The sequence below is a fragment of the Thermobia domestica genome, chromosome 11 (assembly GCF_964235325.1).
Source record: "Thermobia domestica chromosome 11, izTheDome1.hap1.1, whole genome shotgun sequence".
In the NCBI taxonomy this organism is placed as follows: Eukaryota; Metazoa; Arthropoda; class Insecta; order Zygentoma; family Lepismatidae; genus Thermobia; species Thermobia domestica.
Genome location: NC_137464.1, coordinates 118,027,976 through 118,048,780, shown reverse-complemented (window position 1 = coordinate 118,048,780; position 20,805 = coordinate 118,027,976). Strand labels below are relative to the sequence as shown.

The 20,805-nt window shown below is 34.8% G+C and overlaps 1 protein-coding gene and 1 long non-coding RNA gene across 3 annotated transcripts in view; one reads left to right on the top strand and one right to left on the bottom strand.

The window, feature by feature from the left end:
- Positions 1 to 20,805, bottom strand: part of LOC145664391 (uncharacterized) — a 225,148-nt gene that overhangs the window by 12,039 nt on the left and 192,304 nt on the right. The gene's annotated exons all lie outside the window — the stretch shown is intronic.
- LOC145664390 (melanization protease 1-like) overlaps positions 1 to 20,805 on the top strand; it is a 266,717-nt gene that overhangs the window by 81,216 nt on the left and 164,696 nt on the right. For both annotated transcript variants that reach the window (XM_081731054.1, XM_081731053.1), the window contains exon 2: positions 3,542 to 3,611. In XM_081731054.1, the coding sequence (XP_081587180.1) occupies positions 3,542 to 3,611 (70 nt within the window). The remainder of the gene's footprint in view (positions 1 to 3,541; positions 3,612 to 20,805) is intronic.

Genomic DNA, 20,805 nt, shown 5'->3' with positions numbered 1-20,805 from the left:
AATAGGTGGTTTTTATTTAAAATTTTCAAGTTGACCCCTGGGGCCCTATGATGGAACCACTGGGGCACTTGTTATTTACAGAATTTTATAGGCCTCTGACATAGGTACATTCTTACGTAACTAGATTTGTCAACTTTTTTGTCATTTCGGAAATATTTCAGGTTGCAAAGTTAGGTGAGACACCCTGTATATACGTATATTCCTAAGCTGATTATATGGTTGAGCTGAAAGTGAACTAAGCTCTAGTGCCTCGTATGACGAGGGTTGCTCAATCGCTTTTTCAAAATTGACATGAGTTTTTCAAACACTGTTCCGTGTTATTTCTGAAGAAATAGACAGAAATCAATTGCTCTTTTGTACTTAAGATTAAGTACCAATAGTTGAACAATTACGAAGTAGGATAGAAAAATCCAGACGTATATCCATCTCCTAAGAAAATAAATCCCGTGATAATAGCTGGTTACTCTGTAAAACAGTTGTCAGCAAGTGTCCACTTCTGGAAATTAGAGAGAAAGTTAATTCAAGAATCATACCTCTTCAATATCATCTTTTCAGTGAGCAATAGCAATAGATTTTTTAGATTCCTCGAAGTTGGTGCTATGACACTCACTCTGTCATAGAGTTACTACTATGGTAGATCCCAGCTCGCACCAAGTGAATGGACAAACATCGTGTGCGTGAGTTTTCTCGGGATGCTCACATTTCATCCCATTTTCTTCATTCCACCATTTCATTCAGTCTGATCATCTCCTTTAGCCTAGCCAGCATAACTGAGGGACGTGAAACTTAAATGCAACTATGATAGATACAGACGCTGTCTACAACGGAGAAGTCACAAAGAGGTGAATAAAATTATCCTACAAATCCGTAACAGAGGACACCCCTTGTGACATTTCATTTGTTTCGTCAGAGAAGTAAAATCGGGTACTTTTAGCTAGCCTAGTAAGACCAAGTAAGGAAAATCAGTATTTTTGTTGTTGAATATGCATGACAGCGAGTTATTTCAGTGAATTAAATTGGCCAAACCGACGTGTTGAAGCCAAGTAAGTTAGAAACGTAATTGCATCCACAGAACATAGATGTCAAAACCACACACACACACAAAAAAAAAAAATGTCTATTTGGCAACCTATACACGTTCTTCCAAATTAATAACTCCATCGTCTAATGTCACAATAACTGAATTGGCTATTTTATTGCGGCAATCTCTTTTAGGTGACATGGAAGGGGAAAATAGCTTATGTAGGTTTGGGAACTAATTGAATATCAGGAATAAAAGAGTAAAACATTCAAAATGATGTTTTGGAATCAGAATAACATTTACTCTGCTTTTTAGGAGCAAATAATATAGTGTGTTTAGAATGTGTAGGTTTCTTCTTATGCATGAATTACAGGGTGTTGGAAGTAACACATTTATCCCTAAACTTTAATATATAATAACACATAGATATTCAACCTGTACTTACGCTTAATAGCTCAGCTCATATAAAGACTATATTCATAATGATAACCTCGAACAGATATCAATTTTCCCCTCTACCCTTAATCTATAATGTTAATTAGGCTATGTGACTACTGACCAAATTAATATTATTACTAAAGTAATAATCATTGCTTTACAAACTCTTTGCAATGAAATTACCTCGTTGATTTAAATTTCCTTAATTTAATTTTCGTATCTGAGAAATTTCACCGAAAAGATTTGCTCCATCAGTTATTTGTTTCTTTCTTACCACATGATTACAGCTCCCCGGATTTCTAACATCGAACACTTTATTAATAGATCAAAAAGGTAAAAAGGAGGATGTTATGGTTAGTTTGGCGTTTAGCATCTGTTTCAGTACCAAGACTATATCACACGTGGACTTACAACTTATAATGAAATTTGAACCCATTAGCTCCCACGGCAAATCAAATACGGGTCTTCGCGATAGAGAATGTGTACGTTAACTTTATGAAAGGGTTAATTTCAAAGGGGAAACATTTCCATCTCCAGTTTCTTGTTTACTTGACCTTTAACCGTTTCTGAATCTACAGGAGGAACTCTGTCGGATTATGCTGTAGAGTTTATGCAAACGGGCAGAGTTTTGCAGAGATCATTATGCAAAATTAGTCGTGTCTATATAAAAAGGAATAAGTCTACCTCGTTCATTCATTTGAGGACCATTTCATCTGAGAGATTGAGAAAACGTTAAAGGTAAGTTTCGAAAAAAACTGAGAGAGAAATATTCCCTTTTGAAAATAAGCTCCTCATTTAGCAACGAAGGGGATCCAGCAGAAGGGGATTCAGTAGTATACCTAAACTTACTTTGTAGCATCCTTATAGCATCACTGAATGTATGGTTTCAATAGACTACAAATTTAAGAACTCTTATTGATTGATGTGGAGTTCAGCATCAAGTTCAGCGCCATGGAGACCTTAACACTACACCTTAGCGTCTATACCTTAACGTGGAACTCGAAACACATGAGCTCAAATCGGGAATCGAACCGGGTCTTTTGAGTCAAAGGATCGCACACTAACCATGTAACCACAAGGGAAAAAATGAAAATAAAATCTTTGAGTTTTACGTCCCACGGTTATGCCGGTTAGGCTAAAGAAGACGGTGATTATGAGAAATGAATGAAATGGTGGAATGAAGAAAGTGGGAGGAAACGGGAGAACCCCGAGAAAACCCACGCACACGGTGTTTGTCCACCACAAAGTTCACTTGGCGGGAACAGGGTTTGAACCCGGGACCCCATGCACCAGAGGTGAACGCTCTACCACTGAGCCACCGCGGCCCATAACCACAAGGGAATTCGTTGAGAATTTTTATGCTTTCATTTTATGCATGTATGAAACGTGAAACCTATTCTCTCATATATCTAGTTAGATTTTGGTAATGCTCAAAATACCTATAATTTATTTTTGTTCCTCAGATCTTTGCATATTTATTATTAACCTACATGAAAACATATTACAGTATAACGGAACTAATTGATTGGAGCTTAATGACAACTTTTCAGAGCCAAGGTCATATGAAACGTGACCTATTGCCTAAGGTCGGATCCCCTTATTCAGATCGGTATTCCAGACAACTCCACATCGGGTATCAAAATCTGAGACCAAGCACTCACTTGTCAGAAAATAGTATAACGGAGCTATGTGTATCATGTCTTACTTCCATTGTATACATATTTCATGTGAGAGTATAATAGTTACAAGATTGGTTTTCATTGAATACATGTCCTGTTGTGAATGTATTTTGCTTTTCCTACGTGGATCTGTGTTATGTATTACTGGAGTTCGAATATGTACTTGGTTTTCGGAAACTAAGATACTAAATATATGGTGTCAAGTTACCGAATCAATGTGTTTGACATGTCGCCATACCATTTGTGAAGGGGGACAGAATCGCCATAGATCTAAGGTAAGGATAGTATGGCAACAAAACAATCTAAAATTACATAGGTATAATAAAACCAACGGAGGAAAAATATATTCTGTACTAAAGAAATCTCAAATATTCTTACATGGAATACGTTTGTCTTACTTCAGGTCCCATGGCACTTGTTTTGCACTGTATTAGTCACATGCATCAGTGTTTCAAGGAGCAGGATGTGCGAAGGTAAGTATAGTGCAGAGACTTACTTTAATTGCATTTTCTTATGCTTCTATCTTGTAGTCCTATAGAATTTTCTTTATATAAAAGTACTCTTTATGCAATCTTAGTAAGATGCATTCCTGATAAATTTGTTATATTTCAAAATGCTTCTTTTAAAATTTAGAGCATTTACTAACCGTGTTATTTCTATGAGCCAATATTCGTAATAATTAAGTAGAACCCTATTGATTTATCTTGTATGGCAATCAGTGTTGAAACAGCAAACGCTAGACTTTCCTCGTTTGCGCTTTTAATAGAAGCGCAGAGATTGAAGTGAATGCTATGCTTGAGACATTGAATTCATATAAAATGTATGTTTCTCGTTCACGTATAGTTTCTCTCCTATGGTCAACATTGAAACCTGAAATGATAGTAATTTCTATCACTTCCAATTGTCATAGACAATTAAAGTCGAATATGGCAACTATCCATGCAATACTTTGAAGTTATATAAAAGTTCCTTTTGCTATCAATTCGCAGCCCTTCCCACTGGTCTAGTGGCTAGCACTTGAAATTTTTGCTTCTCAAAGTGTCGAATTCGATCCGCAGTGGGAAAGACTAAACGCATTACAAAGATTGGGATCACACTCGTTCACATCTCGTAAAACCTTGGTGCTGAATTGGGCACTAAACTCCAATTAACCAAACAAGGCTAACTACATACTATTTTTTTTTTTTTTTTTCTATAGCGATTGGTGTTGAAACCACAAGCCATAAATTTTTACCATTCCTGGTTTGAGTATAAGGATAAAGATCGAGGTAACTTATTCTTTAGACACTGAAGCCATGTATCTCTAACTCATACCGGTTTTGCAGTATGAAAATCAATACTGAAACGGAAATGATAGATTTGTAAAGAAAGAGATCGAGATCGAGATTGAAACAGGCACTTGTAATGCAAGATGAGACCGAAACAAGCCAAAATTCAGTCACGGAAGTCTTAGACTCCTCTCTCGAATATTGAACAAAAACTGAATTTTCTTTACTGAAAATTCATTGTGTTGTTAAGTTATATAAGAGATAATAAAATAACCATAGTGGGACGATCGCAGTTGTCAGTGTATGCACTGAAGACAGTGGGCAAATGCATTTTGCGATCACTTGATATATCGAAAAAGTTTCAAACAGCACACAAGTTCGAGTTGGGGTTTTATATATGTATATATATATATATATATATATATATATATATATATATATATATATATATAATGTTCTTTCATCAATTTAATCACTCGAATAACATGTTGTTAGCATATTTCGAAAGTTACTTTTATAAAACCAGGACGTATGATCTCAACTTTTCATTCGCGTCCTTAGAGTGCAAAGGTTCTAAGTCCAATTTTTTTCGAAATTGAGTTTTTTATTCTTATATATGGAGCATTGTGTGCTCTCTCATATGGCGACAAAAGAAGCGTACGAAATCTTTATTATTTAGAAGAAATAATGAATGAAATATTGTCCTATGTCCTATGTCCATTATTTTTGCTCTACTGTAAAATTTCTAAAATTGGACATACAACCTTTGTGCTCTAAGGAAGCGCATTTTTTTTCTTTTTACTCAGTTCAAGACTTCTTTAGGGAAAGACATGTTTACATATTTCTTGCTGTTTTTCTGTAATTGCTCATGTAAGTAATGATGCCGTCTCTTTTTTTAAACTGAGGGCATTATCTTCAGATTGAAAGAAAATAGGCCTGAAATTCTAGGTGAAAAGCATCACATTAAACCAGAGAATTGGTTATAACTAACAATATGTTTAAAAGCGTTTAATAAACTGCTGTAAACATAGGTTATGCGGAGTACAGAAAAGAATATCAAATTTGATGTTGTATTTACTATCATGAACTTAAGCATTTAAACTCTGATTTTGCTTTTCTTTCTTCATTAATTAGCTTATCATTGTTATATGCATAAAGCAGATATTTCGTTTTCTTTACTAAGTTATGCGAAAAATTTGTTCAAATTTTATGATATATTTCAGTTCATTTTAAAAAGAGTTAAAGTAAAGATTGTTTCGTAATTCTGAGTTGACTCAATATCCTTTTGGGGATCCCATGGCACAATTTGTACCATACGGGGTGTTTCATGGTACATTGCGTTATAACACTCCTATTTGAGCTTTTTCGTTCGTTTTTTTCCAAGTCCAGAGGCATTGTAGAAGACATTACGTATGGTTTCACACCTTCATGCGTCGAGACATAGGAGGTGATGACGTCATAATTCTAAACTTTATATTTTCGTGTAATACTTTTTTTGGGGGGGTTTATGTAAGTATTTTTGGCGGGCTTATTTTTGCACGTAGAAGATTGAAATTTTGCACAAACATGCAGTCCACCGAGTAGTATTTACCAGATTTTTTTCAGATTTCTGAGAAAAAACAGGGGGGATCCAGAGGGTCAAAAAGTTGAAAAAGGGATATTTTTACCAAAAAATCCCTTTCTTCGCGATTTTCGCGCCTTAGATACATGATGGAGACAAGTGGGTCATACCGTCTGAAAGCCAGTTCCATTCTGAAGAGAATGACGGTCGAATTATTATTCTAGGGTAATTAGGGAAGTGTCAGGGAATTTTTATCAAAATATACTTCTGTATAGGGGAAGTTTGGACATTTTCGGTATTCTTTTTTGCGGGCTTATTTTTGCACCTAGAAGATTGAAATTGTGCACAAACATTCAGTCCACCGAGTAGTATTTACCAGATTTTTCAGATTTCTGCGTTAAAACAGGGGGATCCAGAGGGGCTAAACCTTGAAAAAGGGAAATTTTTACCAAAAAATCACTTTCACGGGCTTTTCCCGCCTTAGATACATGATGGGGACAAGTGAATGGTACCGCCTGGAAGGCAGTTCTACTCTGAAGAGAATGATGGACGAAACATGACCCTAGGGTAATTAGGGATGTCTCAGGGAATGTTTAAAAATTTCCCTCTGTATACGGGAATATGGGACATTGTCGGTATATTTTTTTTGGCGGGCTTACTTTTGCACCTGGAAAATTGGAATTATGCATAAACATTCAGCCCATATAGTAGTATTTACCAGATTTTTCAGATCTCTGCTTTAAAACAGGGGGGTCCAGGGGGGCTAAAAGTTGAAAAAAAGGATATTGAGACCCAAAAAATCCCTTTTTTGTGATTTTCCCGCCTTAGATACATGATGGAGACACGTGAGTCATACCGCCTGAAAGGCTGTTCTATTCTGAAGAGAATGATGGGCGAAACATGACCCTAAGATAATTAGGGATGTCTCAGGAAATTTTTTTCCTGAGATCATGGTGTTTTACGGTAATTTGGGACATGGTGGGAATTCCTGATAAAATTTCTCCCGCCCTTGGTATTCAAGATAGAAACTTGAAATTTGGCACACGCATTCAGTATACCAAGTACTATTTCTCAGATTTTTTTAGATGGCTACGTTCACACAGGGCCGCTCCAGGGGGGGGGGGCCAAAGTGCGAGAAAAAAATTCCCTCCGAAATTTTCCCTTTGACATCATTTTTCCCACTCCTGGTATACGGTATGAGCAAGCAAGTGGTACCATTTGAAAGCCAGCTCAATTCTGAAGAGAATGAGGTATGAACCATGATCCTAGGATAAATAGTGACGATGCAGTAGCTGCTTGACTGAAAGTCTAAAAAATAGCCCAAAAAAAGGGTACCGGAAAGGGTTAAACCAAATTAGTCAGCTCAAGAAAAAAATGAACTGAATGCAAGGTAGAATGACAGTTTAATTATGATGTCGGCAATATAAATAAAATAAAAAAAGTTTTTTCTTGAGCTGACTAATTTGGTATATTAAGTCAACTCAGAGTTACAAGACAATGTTTATTTTAAAATGAACTGAAATACAGCGTAAGTTTTGACATTTTTTTTTTTTTTTTTTTTGCACATTAAAGAAAAGTAAATAATTTTGCACCGAAAACAAAGCAAAAAAAGATTTATGCCAAATGAAAGGCTCAATAAAACTTAAATGTTAACGTCAATCCCAGTAGCGTCACTTCAAGTTTTGCCAGGGGAGGGGCAATGGCGGCTTTAGCGTGTAGGCCAGGTAGGCACGAGCCTACCCAAAATTTTTAAAAAATATAAAAACGGCGCTAAATATACAACAAAGAGTAAATATATTTCCCCTATATTAATAGTAGATAATTATTTAACAAATTGCATCAACCACTACTGTAAAATTAATTTCCTACTGTTATTAATCAATCAAATGTGTATATGTATCCATACGCGAGGGAGCAGTTCTACTCAAAATTGAATTTCTAAAGCTACCCCTGGGGAGGGGGAAACCAGTCCACGGACATAAGAGTTCCACATTTTTTTATTAGTATGTAATTTACTTAAAAGGAAATATGCTTATCAAACTAATAATAGGTAATTGCTCCCCCTGCCCTCTAGAAATGACATCACTGATCAATCATAGTGGACACACTATTCCTAAGTTTAGCTATACAAACAGGAATGTTTTGTGGTAGAACTCACCGCAGTTTTGGTAGAATATAAAGTTAGTCGTGTGTATAAGAAAGAAATATTTCAGCTCGTTCATTCACTATTCACTTCCTGTAAAATTAACAACTGTGGAATTCCATTCCAAAGACTGTAAAATTCTTAAAAGTTAATTTCGTTAAAAAAAGAGAAAATTTTCGATTCGAAAATAAGCTCCTCAATTTGAAAATATTCACGTTGTAAGACGAGTAATAAAGGTCGAAGATAGAATCTATCAAGACGGTACTGAATTTATATATATAAATTATTCTTGCTTTCTATTACTGTTTCTCTATGATTATCAATATTGAAACCAGAAATCGTAAATTTTCCCAGTTTTACTTTGTAATTGTGTTTATCTGAATTATTTACCAGTTTACAGGTTCTATTCTGTCCACCGGGTCTAACGGGCTAAAAGGTCGAAATGGGTTAAAAGATCCACAGGAGTAAAACGGTCAAAACAAGCTAAATGGTCCAAACGAATCGAACAGTACAAATGGGTTAATCTGTCTTTTCGGGTCAACTCGCTTCATATTGGTAAAATTGCAATATCGATCCAACGGGTGGGCAGGAGACGGTTCAGAATCGGTTTTATTTTCCGAGCACTACTTGGAATGCCACAAATAAAATTGTCAGTAAAAATTTCTGAAGACATTGTACATTGTCCTATTGTATCGTTTGCCACATTAGTTAAACATCTAGCAGCAATAGTTTTCTATGTGGAAGAAGATGTTTGAAAACATCGGTGTTTATTAAAGATTTGTTTTCTAGATTTATTCAAGGCAAAGTAAATGCCGATCAATGTATAAGGAGTAAAGAGCGAATATCAAACAAAATAGTCCTTGGTTTACGAGAAAGATCATACGTACGCTTTAAGTTGTTTTATGTCAGCTGTTAACGTTTCTTAGCTTATGTTTAAGAATATGCATTGTTCTGAAATGTTAAACATGAACGAACTGGTTGTATACTTATCGAAGATAACATGTAACGTGGATAGAAACATGCAACATGTATGAACAATATGTTTGTAAGTGTGGTTGTTCTTGAGTCTTCTTAATTTCAAAAAGATACTTTGTAACAGCATTTTTTATATATTCAGTGGATGTTAATAGTGCGAACTACATTTTGTTTTGACATTATAAATATGATTAATTTTTACTTGTTTTTATTTCATTTATTAAACGAAAGTAAATATTGTTACTATTCATGTATTTCATGTGAATGAACATCCTAGTTCTCAGTACAGCTTGATTAATGGTTCATGCACATTTAAGATGTTTTTCATTTATTTTTGTGATCATTTTGTTTTTATATTTCTTTATGGAACATTATTTTACTGCCATTTACATAATTGAAAATTAGGTCGAACCCCTTTAATTTTGTCACTCATTTCTCTGATCGAACGTGGAGACCACCAGCGGCACCAATTTCTGTAAAGGGCTTCAGGTATATGTTGTTCATTGTTCTTTAACTAAACATATACAAAATATCCAATTCTGGAGTCTAATTTAACTTCGACAGGAATGCTTCTGCAGTTCCTCAGTATCGGGGCACATAGGAACTCCGCTTAACTCTAAAATGTTTTACCTAATTGAAAAGAAAGAAGCAAATTTTATTTTTTTCTCCATGATGAGCGATGTATCTAGCAAAATTTGTATGTTGGGTTTCAACTCTCTAACTTGGAGCGCTGATGAATTATACTACTTTTGGGATATAATTTGAATCTTCTTTGTCACACCTTAGGATACATATTTGAATAAAAATAACATTACATAAGCCGACTGCTAAATATATTCAGAAATTTCTTTTCAATTATTTTATCTACTTTCTTGTGAAAAGGCGACTCACAACATTCTTTTAATATTCTTGTTATAGAATACTCACATGCTCCTATGGTGGCGTCATGCGCATAGCAGCAATTTAAAATGGATCTGCGCTTCACGATAAGAGCTCCCCCTGGGTTAAATCTACAGATATTATTTTTCTGAAATTACACTGTATAATTATATTTCATATTCATATGTTCAAATGCAATAAAAGTGACATTTCTGTCTATTGGCCCATTTCAAAGTTTCTTCTTCTTCTTCTTCTTCTTCTTCTTCTTCTTCTTCTTCTTATTATTATTATTATTATTATTATTATTATTATTATTATTATTATTATTATTATTATTATTATTATCCCCAGAACGACTTCGATAAAACTTTCAGATTGCTTCGTAGCCCTTGAAAGACGTGGAAGCTAAAGTGATTTCATTGTTTTCCTATCAACAAACAACATTTAACTAAGCTATTCAGTCTCATTGAGGAAAATATGTTTTGTTGTCATTCAAGATGATTATCATGCTGTAAGCGGTATCTTTGTGTTTAATTTCCCTTGAAAATAACACGTGGTTCAATACGTTTACATTTGAGATTGTAGAATCTTTTCATTCTCTACAATCAAGTTAAATAGGAGTTTAATAAACGACATCTTACTTATTTAACTAAATATTTTGACAGGAAATTTATATGAAAGCTCAACAACTTCAGTTCTGGTGCTGAATTACTAACGATTAGCTGCGCCTGCAAGCTTCGATACGCAAAATTATGGTTTAGTTATACTTTTAAATAGGTTTTGTTCGTCTAGCGATTTTTTTATTTTTGTCCTTGAGATTTGCTAATTCATTGCAGACGTAAATCTCTTATAACTCCTTCATCGTATCCGAGCGTTTGTCCGTCCAAATGCAGATGTACATTGCAAGCATCTGAACACTTGAAACCCAACTGGGTAAAACTAATCCGTTTGTCAAAAAATACTCAAATCTTCTAGGGCCGCGGTGGCTCAGTGGTAGAGCGTTCATCTCTGGTGCATGGGGACTTTGGTTCTATCTCAGCTCGCGCCAAGTGAACTTCGTGGTGGATAAACACTGTGTGCGTGGGTTTTCTCGAGGTTCTCCCTTTTGCTCCCACTCTCTTCTTCCGTCATTTCATTAATTTGTCATTCTCATTGTCTGCTTTAGTCTAGCCGGCATACATCTTTATAACAATGATGATCCTGCGGCGAGGACCACCAAATTTTATACAACAGCATAACTTGTTATATACTGGTCCTCAGACATATTCTTGCCTATATTATATCACTGAATTCCCTCAAAACAGTTTATGTTGCGTTTAAATTTCTTATTTTTATAGTGGCACACAATTATTGTAATAAAATATACCTTTTAATTATACATACATACTTTATATGATGCTTCGTGAACTATTATATCGTTTATTTATACAACGTTGCTATGACAACTTACAGACAAAAACTCGTCAAATTAACATATTAGAATCAATTTTGATTCTCTTCTTTTTCATATTATTTTCTTCCTCTTCTTCTAACTAGTTAGTGCATATTTTAAAATTACATATTGCCCAGAAGTATAATAAAAGATATTTAGAATTATGCTGAAAATGCAGATATCGTTACATATGTCGCGCGAAATATAGGACTTTTTTTAATTGAATTTACAAAATAAAAGAAAAGAATCCTGAACCGTTAAGTAATACATATTAATCATTCGAGTTTTCATATATATGAAAATCACAATTCATATAAATATACATATATCATATTTATTTTATAACAATATTATTATCATATTTATTTTAAAGTTTATCATTGACTTCATTTATTTATACATTTCAACGACGATAAGGCACATTCGAAATTTGATTTACAAGTTATTTAAGTCCTTTTTTGTGTCCATTAAATTCTTGTTACAAGTTAATAATTATTTACTTGGGCATAATGAAGAGGGTTTTGAAAGAGATGTATGTATGATATTCATATGGTTGTTCTTTGAATGAGGAAGGATCAATTATAGGATATAATCAAACAAAATATAAATTAAGATTGAAATATCGACAATATCCAGAACAAAATACCATAATTAGCTTCTTATCAAGATTACAAAAGTGCGAATTATTTCATTTATTGATTCATTAAATGATCTTCATAGAATTCAAATGAAGTACGAATAACAAACAAAATCATAATGATATTTCAAGCGAAATAAAGCAAAAATCAATTGTATACTGTTTTCTCGGACGCAGTAACTTTAGCTTAAGTTACATGACCAACGAATTCATTCAAGTTACATTGAAAATCACAAATCGGGATACAGTCTTGCGCGTTACTTATTTCTATAGTTCTTTGTTTCTTATTTTGAGAATTTGTACCATCTATGAATTTTCTAGGAAATCCAATTCGAACGAAATTAGATCTAATGAGTCATGCTTCTTAGGTGAACGTAATCGTACTACACTAAGATTAAGTTCAGTTACGCGATTACTATTACTGTTACTACTAAGGTTAGGTTCGTTTTCCTTACCGGAAAAATTAGGTTCAATTCTCATTCGTTTTATTGGTGGCGAGATATCGTGTCTGTACCTATTCTTTCCACAGTATTCACGGTAATCTATCCTACCACGGTTTCTGTTTCTTCTGTACTTAGGTTCGGTTAACAATTGGTGAGGAAGTTGCTTTGCGCAAAGGGTAGGCTACTAAATATCTAGTAAAAATTGTCCATAACCGTGAAAAGGAAAGTTTCGCCTGTGGCTGCTCTCGGAAGAGGTCCATACAAATCTACAGAAATAAAAGAATGAGGTCGTTCAGGCATTACTGACATCATAGGTTTATATACCGATTAACATTTGTGTTTGATTTTCATACATTCCTCACAATCATTGATATAACTTTTAATTTGTGACCTGAGAGATTTCCAATAGAAATATTTACTGATTAAAGAATACACTTTCAAATATCCAAAATGTGCAAAATCATCATGATATGCCTTTAATATACGAGGTACCAATATCGGCGGAACACAAATTTTATTCCTATGTTCATATTTAAAATCTTTAATTACCAACACAAGATTAGGCATTCGATACAAAGCATTCCAAGTACGAGGACAATCGCAATTTCCAGAACAAGATGTCAAATGATGTATAATTTTAGCATATTCTTCATAGTCTCTTTGATGTTCTTGCGACTCCTTCAAAGAAATTTTGGATATTTCTTCTTGTAAGACTTTAAATGCATTTATAGATAATACCTGACGATTCTCATTTGGAAACAATCTAGACAACGTATCAACTGGAACATTATCAATCCCTTTTATACTTTGAACGTCAAAATCAAAAGATTGAAGTTCTAAAGATCATCTTAATAAACGACTATTATATCCTTGTACTTTCTTAAAATGACGTAGAGAATTGTGATCAGTGATAATAGTAAAATGGCATCCACTAAGATAAGGAACAAATTTTCGCAATGAGAAACGCACAGCAAATAATTCAATTTCTTTTGTAGTAGTATATCCCTTTTCAGCATTCTTTAACGTTCGGCTGACACAATGTATGACAGCTGGTTCATTAGTGAGAGGATTCAGCTTCCAAAGTATGCCAGAAATTCCAGACAACGAGCCGTTACATTGTACAAAAAAAGGACAATCATACCTAGGATGATTTAAACGGATATTTTTCATAATGCATAATTTTAATTGATGGAAACTGTTCTTGCAAAGTACCCCATTGCCACAGTATTCCCTTCTTGGTTATTGAAAATAAGGGTTCAGCAATTTCAGCGAACCGAGGAATAGATCTTCTAAACCAATTAAATAGATCAAGAATGTGTCGTGTTTCCTTGACACTGGTGGGAACGGGTAAATCGTTAATGGCCTGTAGTTTGGAATTACTAAAACACATTCCACTGGCATCAATAAAATATCCTAAAAATTCAATTGATTCATTGAAAAATTTTGATTTTTCAAGATTAACAGTCAGACCTGAATTTTCTAATCGTTCCAAAACAATATTCAAACTTAGGGGTTTTCCCCATAATCAATATATCGTAGGCATAATGAATAACATTATGCGTAGATTCTGCCCTAACACTTGATTTAGACATGAAACCAAAGCAGCACTACCATTAATTAATCCGAAGACAATACGATTATACTCGTACAATTAACCTTCGAACGAAAAAGCGGTGAATGGTTTTGAATCTTCCCCCAACATTATCTAATTATACGCCATTACGAGATACAGATTCCCAAATATTGTGTTTCCTTGTAATAAGCTGAGGATTTCGTTTACAGGTGAATATCTCGCTTGTAATTTTATATGGGAATTCAACTTTCTTAAGTCCAAAACTATTCTCAGACGTTTGCCATTCTATTTGGGGACCACATGCAAAGGATTCAAATGGATGCTCTGAGAGGGTCGAATTATAGCATCTCTCAGTATTTCAAATATTTGTTGGCGCACATTTTCTCTAAGTCGGTATGGTACGATATAAGGCTTCGTTACAATGGGATCTTTGGTATCGACTTCAATGTTATAGACAAAATCTTTGCAACATCCAGATCGAAGCGAAAATACCTTTTTATGTTTATAAAAATTATCTCTAAATTTTAATATAAAATCTTTATCAGTAATGTTTATGTGCTTTATAATGTTATGTGCTTTATGTCCACACTCTTATGAAACAAATAATCATTGTTCCCTAACATAGATTGTTCCTTTTCAGTTTCCTTAACATTGGTTTTCTTCTGAATATCTGAGTTGGTACTTAAAACATTATCAATAAACGGTTGACATTGGCAAGCAAAGGTGTCACTTGCGGGGATTAATTCTTGAATAATTTTGTCATCCAGTGTACGTATTGCAAATGTTTTATTCTCAAAGTCTAAAACAGCACGTAATTGGGTTAAGAAATCTAATCCTATGAATACATTTTAATTTAATTCGTTAGTGACTAAAATAGGAATCGTAATTTCATAATCTTGTATGGTAATTACTATTTACGTTTTACCCATAACTCTTTTCTTATGTTTGCCTGTATAATCGATTAATATTAAATTATCTACCTTTTGCAATCTGGGATTAGAATAATCTTTTGTAAATTCACGCCAAAATGAATGACAGAAGTGATACTGTAGCTCCGGTATCAATTAGAGCTTGAAGAGGAATTCCATTAATTTTGGCATGTATTGTAGCAGTACTAAACGTTTTTAGAAAAACAAAATCATCTTCTGAGGTGCCTACCTCTTCTATTTCATCATCAAACAACCAATTATAATTTGTTATAGGAATATATTGATATTTATCATTAGTATCTAAAATTTTAAGATTAGTGTCATTTTCAGAAGAAGGTTCCGGCGCTTCAGACACTCACGTGGTTTTGACCCCTTCCACGCCAGCTGGATCTAGTTTAAATTACAACAATCTGATAATTCGGTTATGTTACACTGTATTCCACAGTTCTGTGTACGGTACTTTCTTGCCTGCTATATACTGTTACAGTATTCCGATTTCTATATTGGTAATTCCTGCCACCTGTGAACCTGTTTCGTGAAAAAGTGCCACGATTACTATTTCTATTGTAGTTCCTGCGATTAGGTTCAGTTCGAGTACCGGTAGCATTTAATTCATTTGTTCTCCTATTAGAATGAAAACCATTATTACTTCGCTCGCTTGAAATACCCTCTTGTTGGACATTAATATTTCGGACAAAGGCATAATTGACGTGATTACGATTAAGATTAGCCTGCCCTCTATTGTTGTTTTGCATCATGGATTTTCTTTCAAAATTTTGAGCAATCATAATAAGATGGTTGAAATCGACGCACTGGGCCGAAATTAACATTTGCTGTAATTTGGAAGGTAATAAGATGCGTATGGATGCTATAATTCTGGATGCAGTATGAAAAGGATTAATGGATTTCAATTCGTTATAAGCTTATATTACAAAATCCGTAATACTCCTATCCACTTTAGAGTGATAATGTCGGTTACGAATTAATGCATTCCTATTGGCTAACATAAAGTCATTTTCAAAGTTGGCTAATAATGTATTCTTGAAATCAGAGCAACTACGTAGATTAACTATGACAGCCTTAACCAAGTGGAGCGGGGAGGCAATAGAATATGCGGAAGAATTATTAGGAATTTAGATTCATCCACCCCATTAGATTACACTCATCTTCGAATTTTTATATAAATGTGCTAGCTGGTATATCATCAGACCTGCCACTAAACTTTGTGAGATTTAACTTAACTGACACGAAAACATTTACCTTTATTTCTATTCTTCACCTGCCGAGAATTCACGGGATGATTTCTGCCACGACGCGAGGAACGATTGGTTCTTCGACGCTGGTCCACACAAATGTCACTATCAGTACTTGTCGAATATTCAGCGGAATCATCACTTCCCTTCACTTTCCTCGGATGATGATGATGATACTGGGATGCCTGCCTAATATCAGTAAGAATTCCATCACCGTTCGTATGAGCATGAACAGGATTCTCATTAGCAACCATAACATTTTCTTTGATAGAATTCACTTCTTCTTGTAATTCTCTAATCTGATTATTGTGTTCATTTATTCGGGCGGAGTGATCATTTACTATAGTCTCTACCACTTTGATGGAATTTTGCATTTCAGTGAATCTACGTATAATTCGTTCCATTTTAGGATCACTTTGTTCAATTCGCAGAGTTGTCTGGTCGATTTTACTATTGAGTTGCGTCATCTGTTCACCAAGATCTTGCTTTAATTGCCCCATCTGTTAATCAATTTTACTGTCAAGTTGGTTCATTTGTTGATCCAGTTGGTTCATTCGTTGATCCATTCGGTGACCAAAATTTTGCTTTAATTGTTCTATCTGTTGGTTCATTTGTTCCGTCTGTTGATCCATTCGGTTACCAAAATCTTGCCTTAGTTGTCCCTCAAGTTGGTTGATTCGTTCCATTTGTTGCTTCGATCGCTCCATTTGTTGTTTAATGAGATCGGCTAGATCAAAAAAGTTCATTTCCCTGTTAGCATTTGATTCTCTTGCATTTCCAACGTCAGTACGACTCATTTTGATAGTTCTGAAAATTTTTGTACCACTCCTTAATAATGTATACTCCGTATTGATATTTCTTTTATCAAAACTAGGTAACCTTAAAGTTAATCTATACACTTAAATTTTATTGCTTAGGAGATTATCTACTGAACTTCGACGAATTTCCTAAAAGGTACTTGGCGGCAACCACCACATTTTTATAACAATGACGATCCTGCAGCGATGACCACCAAATTTTATACAACAGCATAATTTGTTATATACAGGTCCTCAGACATATTTTTGACTATATTATAGCACTAAATTCCCTCAAAACAGTTTATGTTGCGTTTAAATTTCTTATTTTTATAGTGGCACACAATTATTGAAATAAAATACACCTTTTAATTATACATACATACTTTATATGATGCTTCGTGAACTATTATATCGTTTATTTATCCAACGTTGCTATGACAACTTACGGACAAAAACTCATCAAATTAACATATTAGAATCAATTTTGATTCTCTTCTTTTTCGCATTATTTTCTTCCTCTTCTTCTAACTAGTTAGTGCATATTTTAAAATGACATATTGTCCAGCTTTATAATTTATTTTGTCTCTATTTTGAGCACTACTTGTGTGCAATCTGCTTGATTCAGGTAATTTTACATTAAATTAGTGTATATCAGATACAAGTATATTGTATAATGTAATACCTCATATTGCATCCCCCAAATTACCACCATGTCATGCATAATAACTTACTATGGTCCTCTGGTCACACACATTTTGCATCATACATGCAGTACACTAGTTAGTATCTGTACATACTCACGTACACACTTTAACAAAAATATAATTATCAAATAATATACATTATTGTGATTAGCTTTGCAACAACATTTTCAAACTTTCGCCGAGATGATTACAGAAAAAAGATCTCCTCCAGTTCCTTACCAGAGGGTAACGTTCCCAAAACTGATGCAACGTTCCCTCTTTGTACTGCCATACTCATGCGTTGTAGTATAAAAGAGGTTGCTCTAGCGTCTTCTGACGATAAATAAATGCGGTGATCGACTTCTTTTATAAAGTTAAAGCCTTCAGGACCCCATGAACCACCTGATTCGATAGCTATAGCGACAAAATGATATTTGTCGAGTAAATTGCTGTACTTCTTGCTTTTTTCTGTTTCACGGCGAGCAGCCACGTTGCCAGCTTGTGCTGAGGAAGAATGTAGATTTGAAGGGCCGAAGGTGTCGGAGAAAGTAAAATCCCATAGAAGTGCTTTTCCTTTCTTTCATGGTATTAGGGTCATACCATCTGGCCTCTTACCGTCTGCACGACTGCATCCCAACGGTTTGCGTATATAAGGAACGCCTGCTGAAATTAGTGCCCTCATGATAATGTTGTTGATTCTGGAGTGGCATGAATGTCTGCCCGCACTATTGGCACAAGAGAGTCCATGGAGGCCCTTCTTGTTTACGACACTTCTACAGGCAGGACAATTATGTGTTGCTCGCTAACATCTGCTCCCAAACGCAGTGCACTGACAATTCGAAAACTGTCATTGGGAAGATGTAATCCTAAAGAAAGTGACGGGATAGCATGGAGGCAAGCGCCTGCTTCTGGAGATGATGTAGCTAGGAGTCTGGCCTTATCTTCTGGGTTATCGGATGACTGAAGTAGAGCTGAAAAGTGGTGATTTATAAGAGGATGGTCCCAAGAGGATTGTAGTCCTCTCTTACCAAGATCAGAGGAATCTGATTCCACTATAGATTACCACTTAGCAATGCTATCGTTGACATCCGAATCCGATACCAGGCTAAGAATTTGTTGGAGAATGATCTCGATCAATGGCTTAGCGTCATAGAATGAAGACAGAAAGGATGAAATAGTCAGGTCCATGGCGCGGCAAATGCCGAGACCTCCGTGTTTAACAGGGAGGGATGCCTGCAACCAAGAGTTATTGTTGAGTGAACAATTCAGGATAGATTCTAGACCGGTCATTTGGAGAAATTCATTTGCAATCCGATCTCCTTAGCCCGTTCTGTATATGATAGCTGTATTAAAGATATACAGGTACACGGAAAGCTGGGCACCAACAGTGCTAATTTTATTTACAATAACCCATTGAATATATATATATATATATATATTGAACAAACTCCATGGCTCTGGATAAGTAGAGTAACAAATAAAACACAGTTCTGACCAGAGCAGAATGAAATATATTAAAAACTATACTTACAATGTGTTACAGTTTCAAGGACCTAACGTCCTCTTCATCAGACAAAAACACTAAGAAAAGACAGGTGACAGCAGATCTTATATACGAGAAAGTGAAAGGCCACGCCCTTTCTTCTCTCCCCTTGGTCGGAGGGAACCAATGATTATAAAGGCAATTCCGCGCCAACAGAAAAATATAATGAGCCCTTTCACTTTTTCTAACAGTTCTTTAAACAGATGACATACAAAGAAAAGTAAATAACAAATAGAAAATATTAAATAAGAAAAATAACTATATATATATATTAAATAAATAAGTAAATATTAATAGCCTATATGCACTTTTCTTGTTTATTCTCTATCACATCCAACAATTTCTCCCATTGCTCGTGTATATTCATACCGCTTGTCCAATTCATTAAGTTCTCCTCTTGTTCTCTCTTTATTCTTCTAGCCTCTTTCCACTTTCTAATAATCTTCCTGTTCTCTCTCTCTAAACCCCTAGCCCCCTCCCAGTCTATTTTATGTCCCGTTTCCTTCACATGTTTGTATATAGCGTTATTATCTCTTTTCAGTCTAACATCATCTTTATGTTGTTTTAATCTGTCCATAAGCCTTTTCCCCGTCTCCCCTATGTATTTCATGTCACACTCACTACACTTCACTTCATATATTACTCCTTCTTCCTGCTCCTCTATATGATTTTCCTTCCTTTTCCTTTTCTTCCTTATGCACTTCAACAAAGTTTTTCCTCCTTTTGTATAAGTCTTCACACCACCTTTTCTTAATAACTTCTTCAGCACTTCGGTCTTTTCGCCTATGCTCTGAATTCCATACCACTTCTTGTCTTCCTCTTCTTTCCTATCCATATTATCTTCTTTTCTCTTTCTCCTAAACTGCTCTATCCTATATCCATTATTGTTCAATGATCCATTATTCAATGATCCAATGATTCATTATCCTATATCCATTATTATTGATCTGCTGTCACCTGTCTTTTCTCAGTGTTTGTGTCTGATGAAGAGGACGTTAGGTCCTTGAAACTGTAACACATTGTAAGTATAGTATTTAATATATTTCATTCTGGTCAGAACTGTGTTTTATTTGTTAATATATATTCATCAAGATAAAACACAAAGTGTAGACAAACTGGGTGCACAAATGCTTCCTTTCGAAGTTATAGGCTGCCGAAAACATGAAAAAATGAACTTGAAAGGTCCATAGCTCCAATTCTATGGGAGCCACCGTAGTCGGGTCAAGACTTCAATTAGGAACTAATGTGTGTTCTATCCAAAAATACATGTTTAAGAATCCTGCAGTACTCAAGTAACAATTTTCATAGATGTAGTTAGGCTACGGGCATATAATTTGAAGTATTCGCCAACTACCTCTATAAACAATTATTGCGGAAGTACTGCAGGATTCTGAAACATGAATATTTGCATAGGGCACTATTTACTTCAAAGTGAAATTTAGACCCGACTACGATAGGTCTAATAGTATTGAATCTATGAATCCTTTAATTGCATCTTTGCATGTTTTCAGCAACCTATAACTCCGAAAGGAAACATTTGTGCACCCA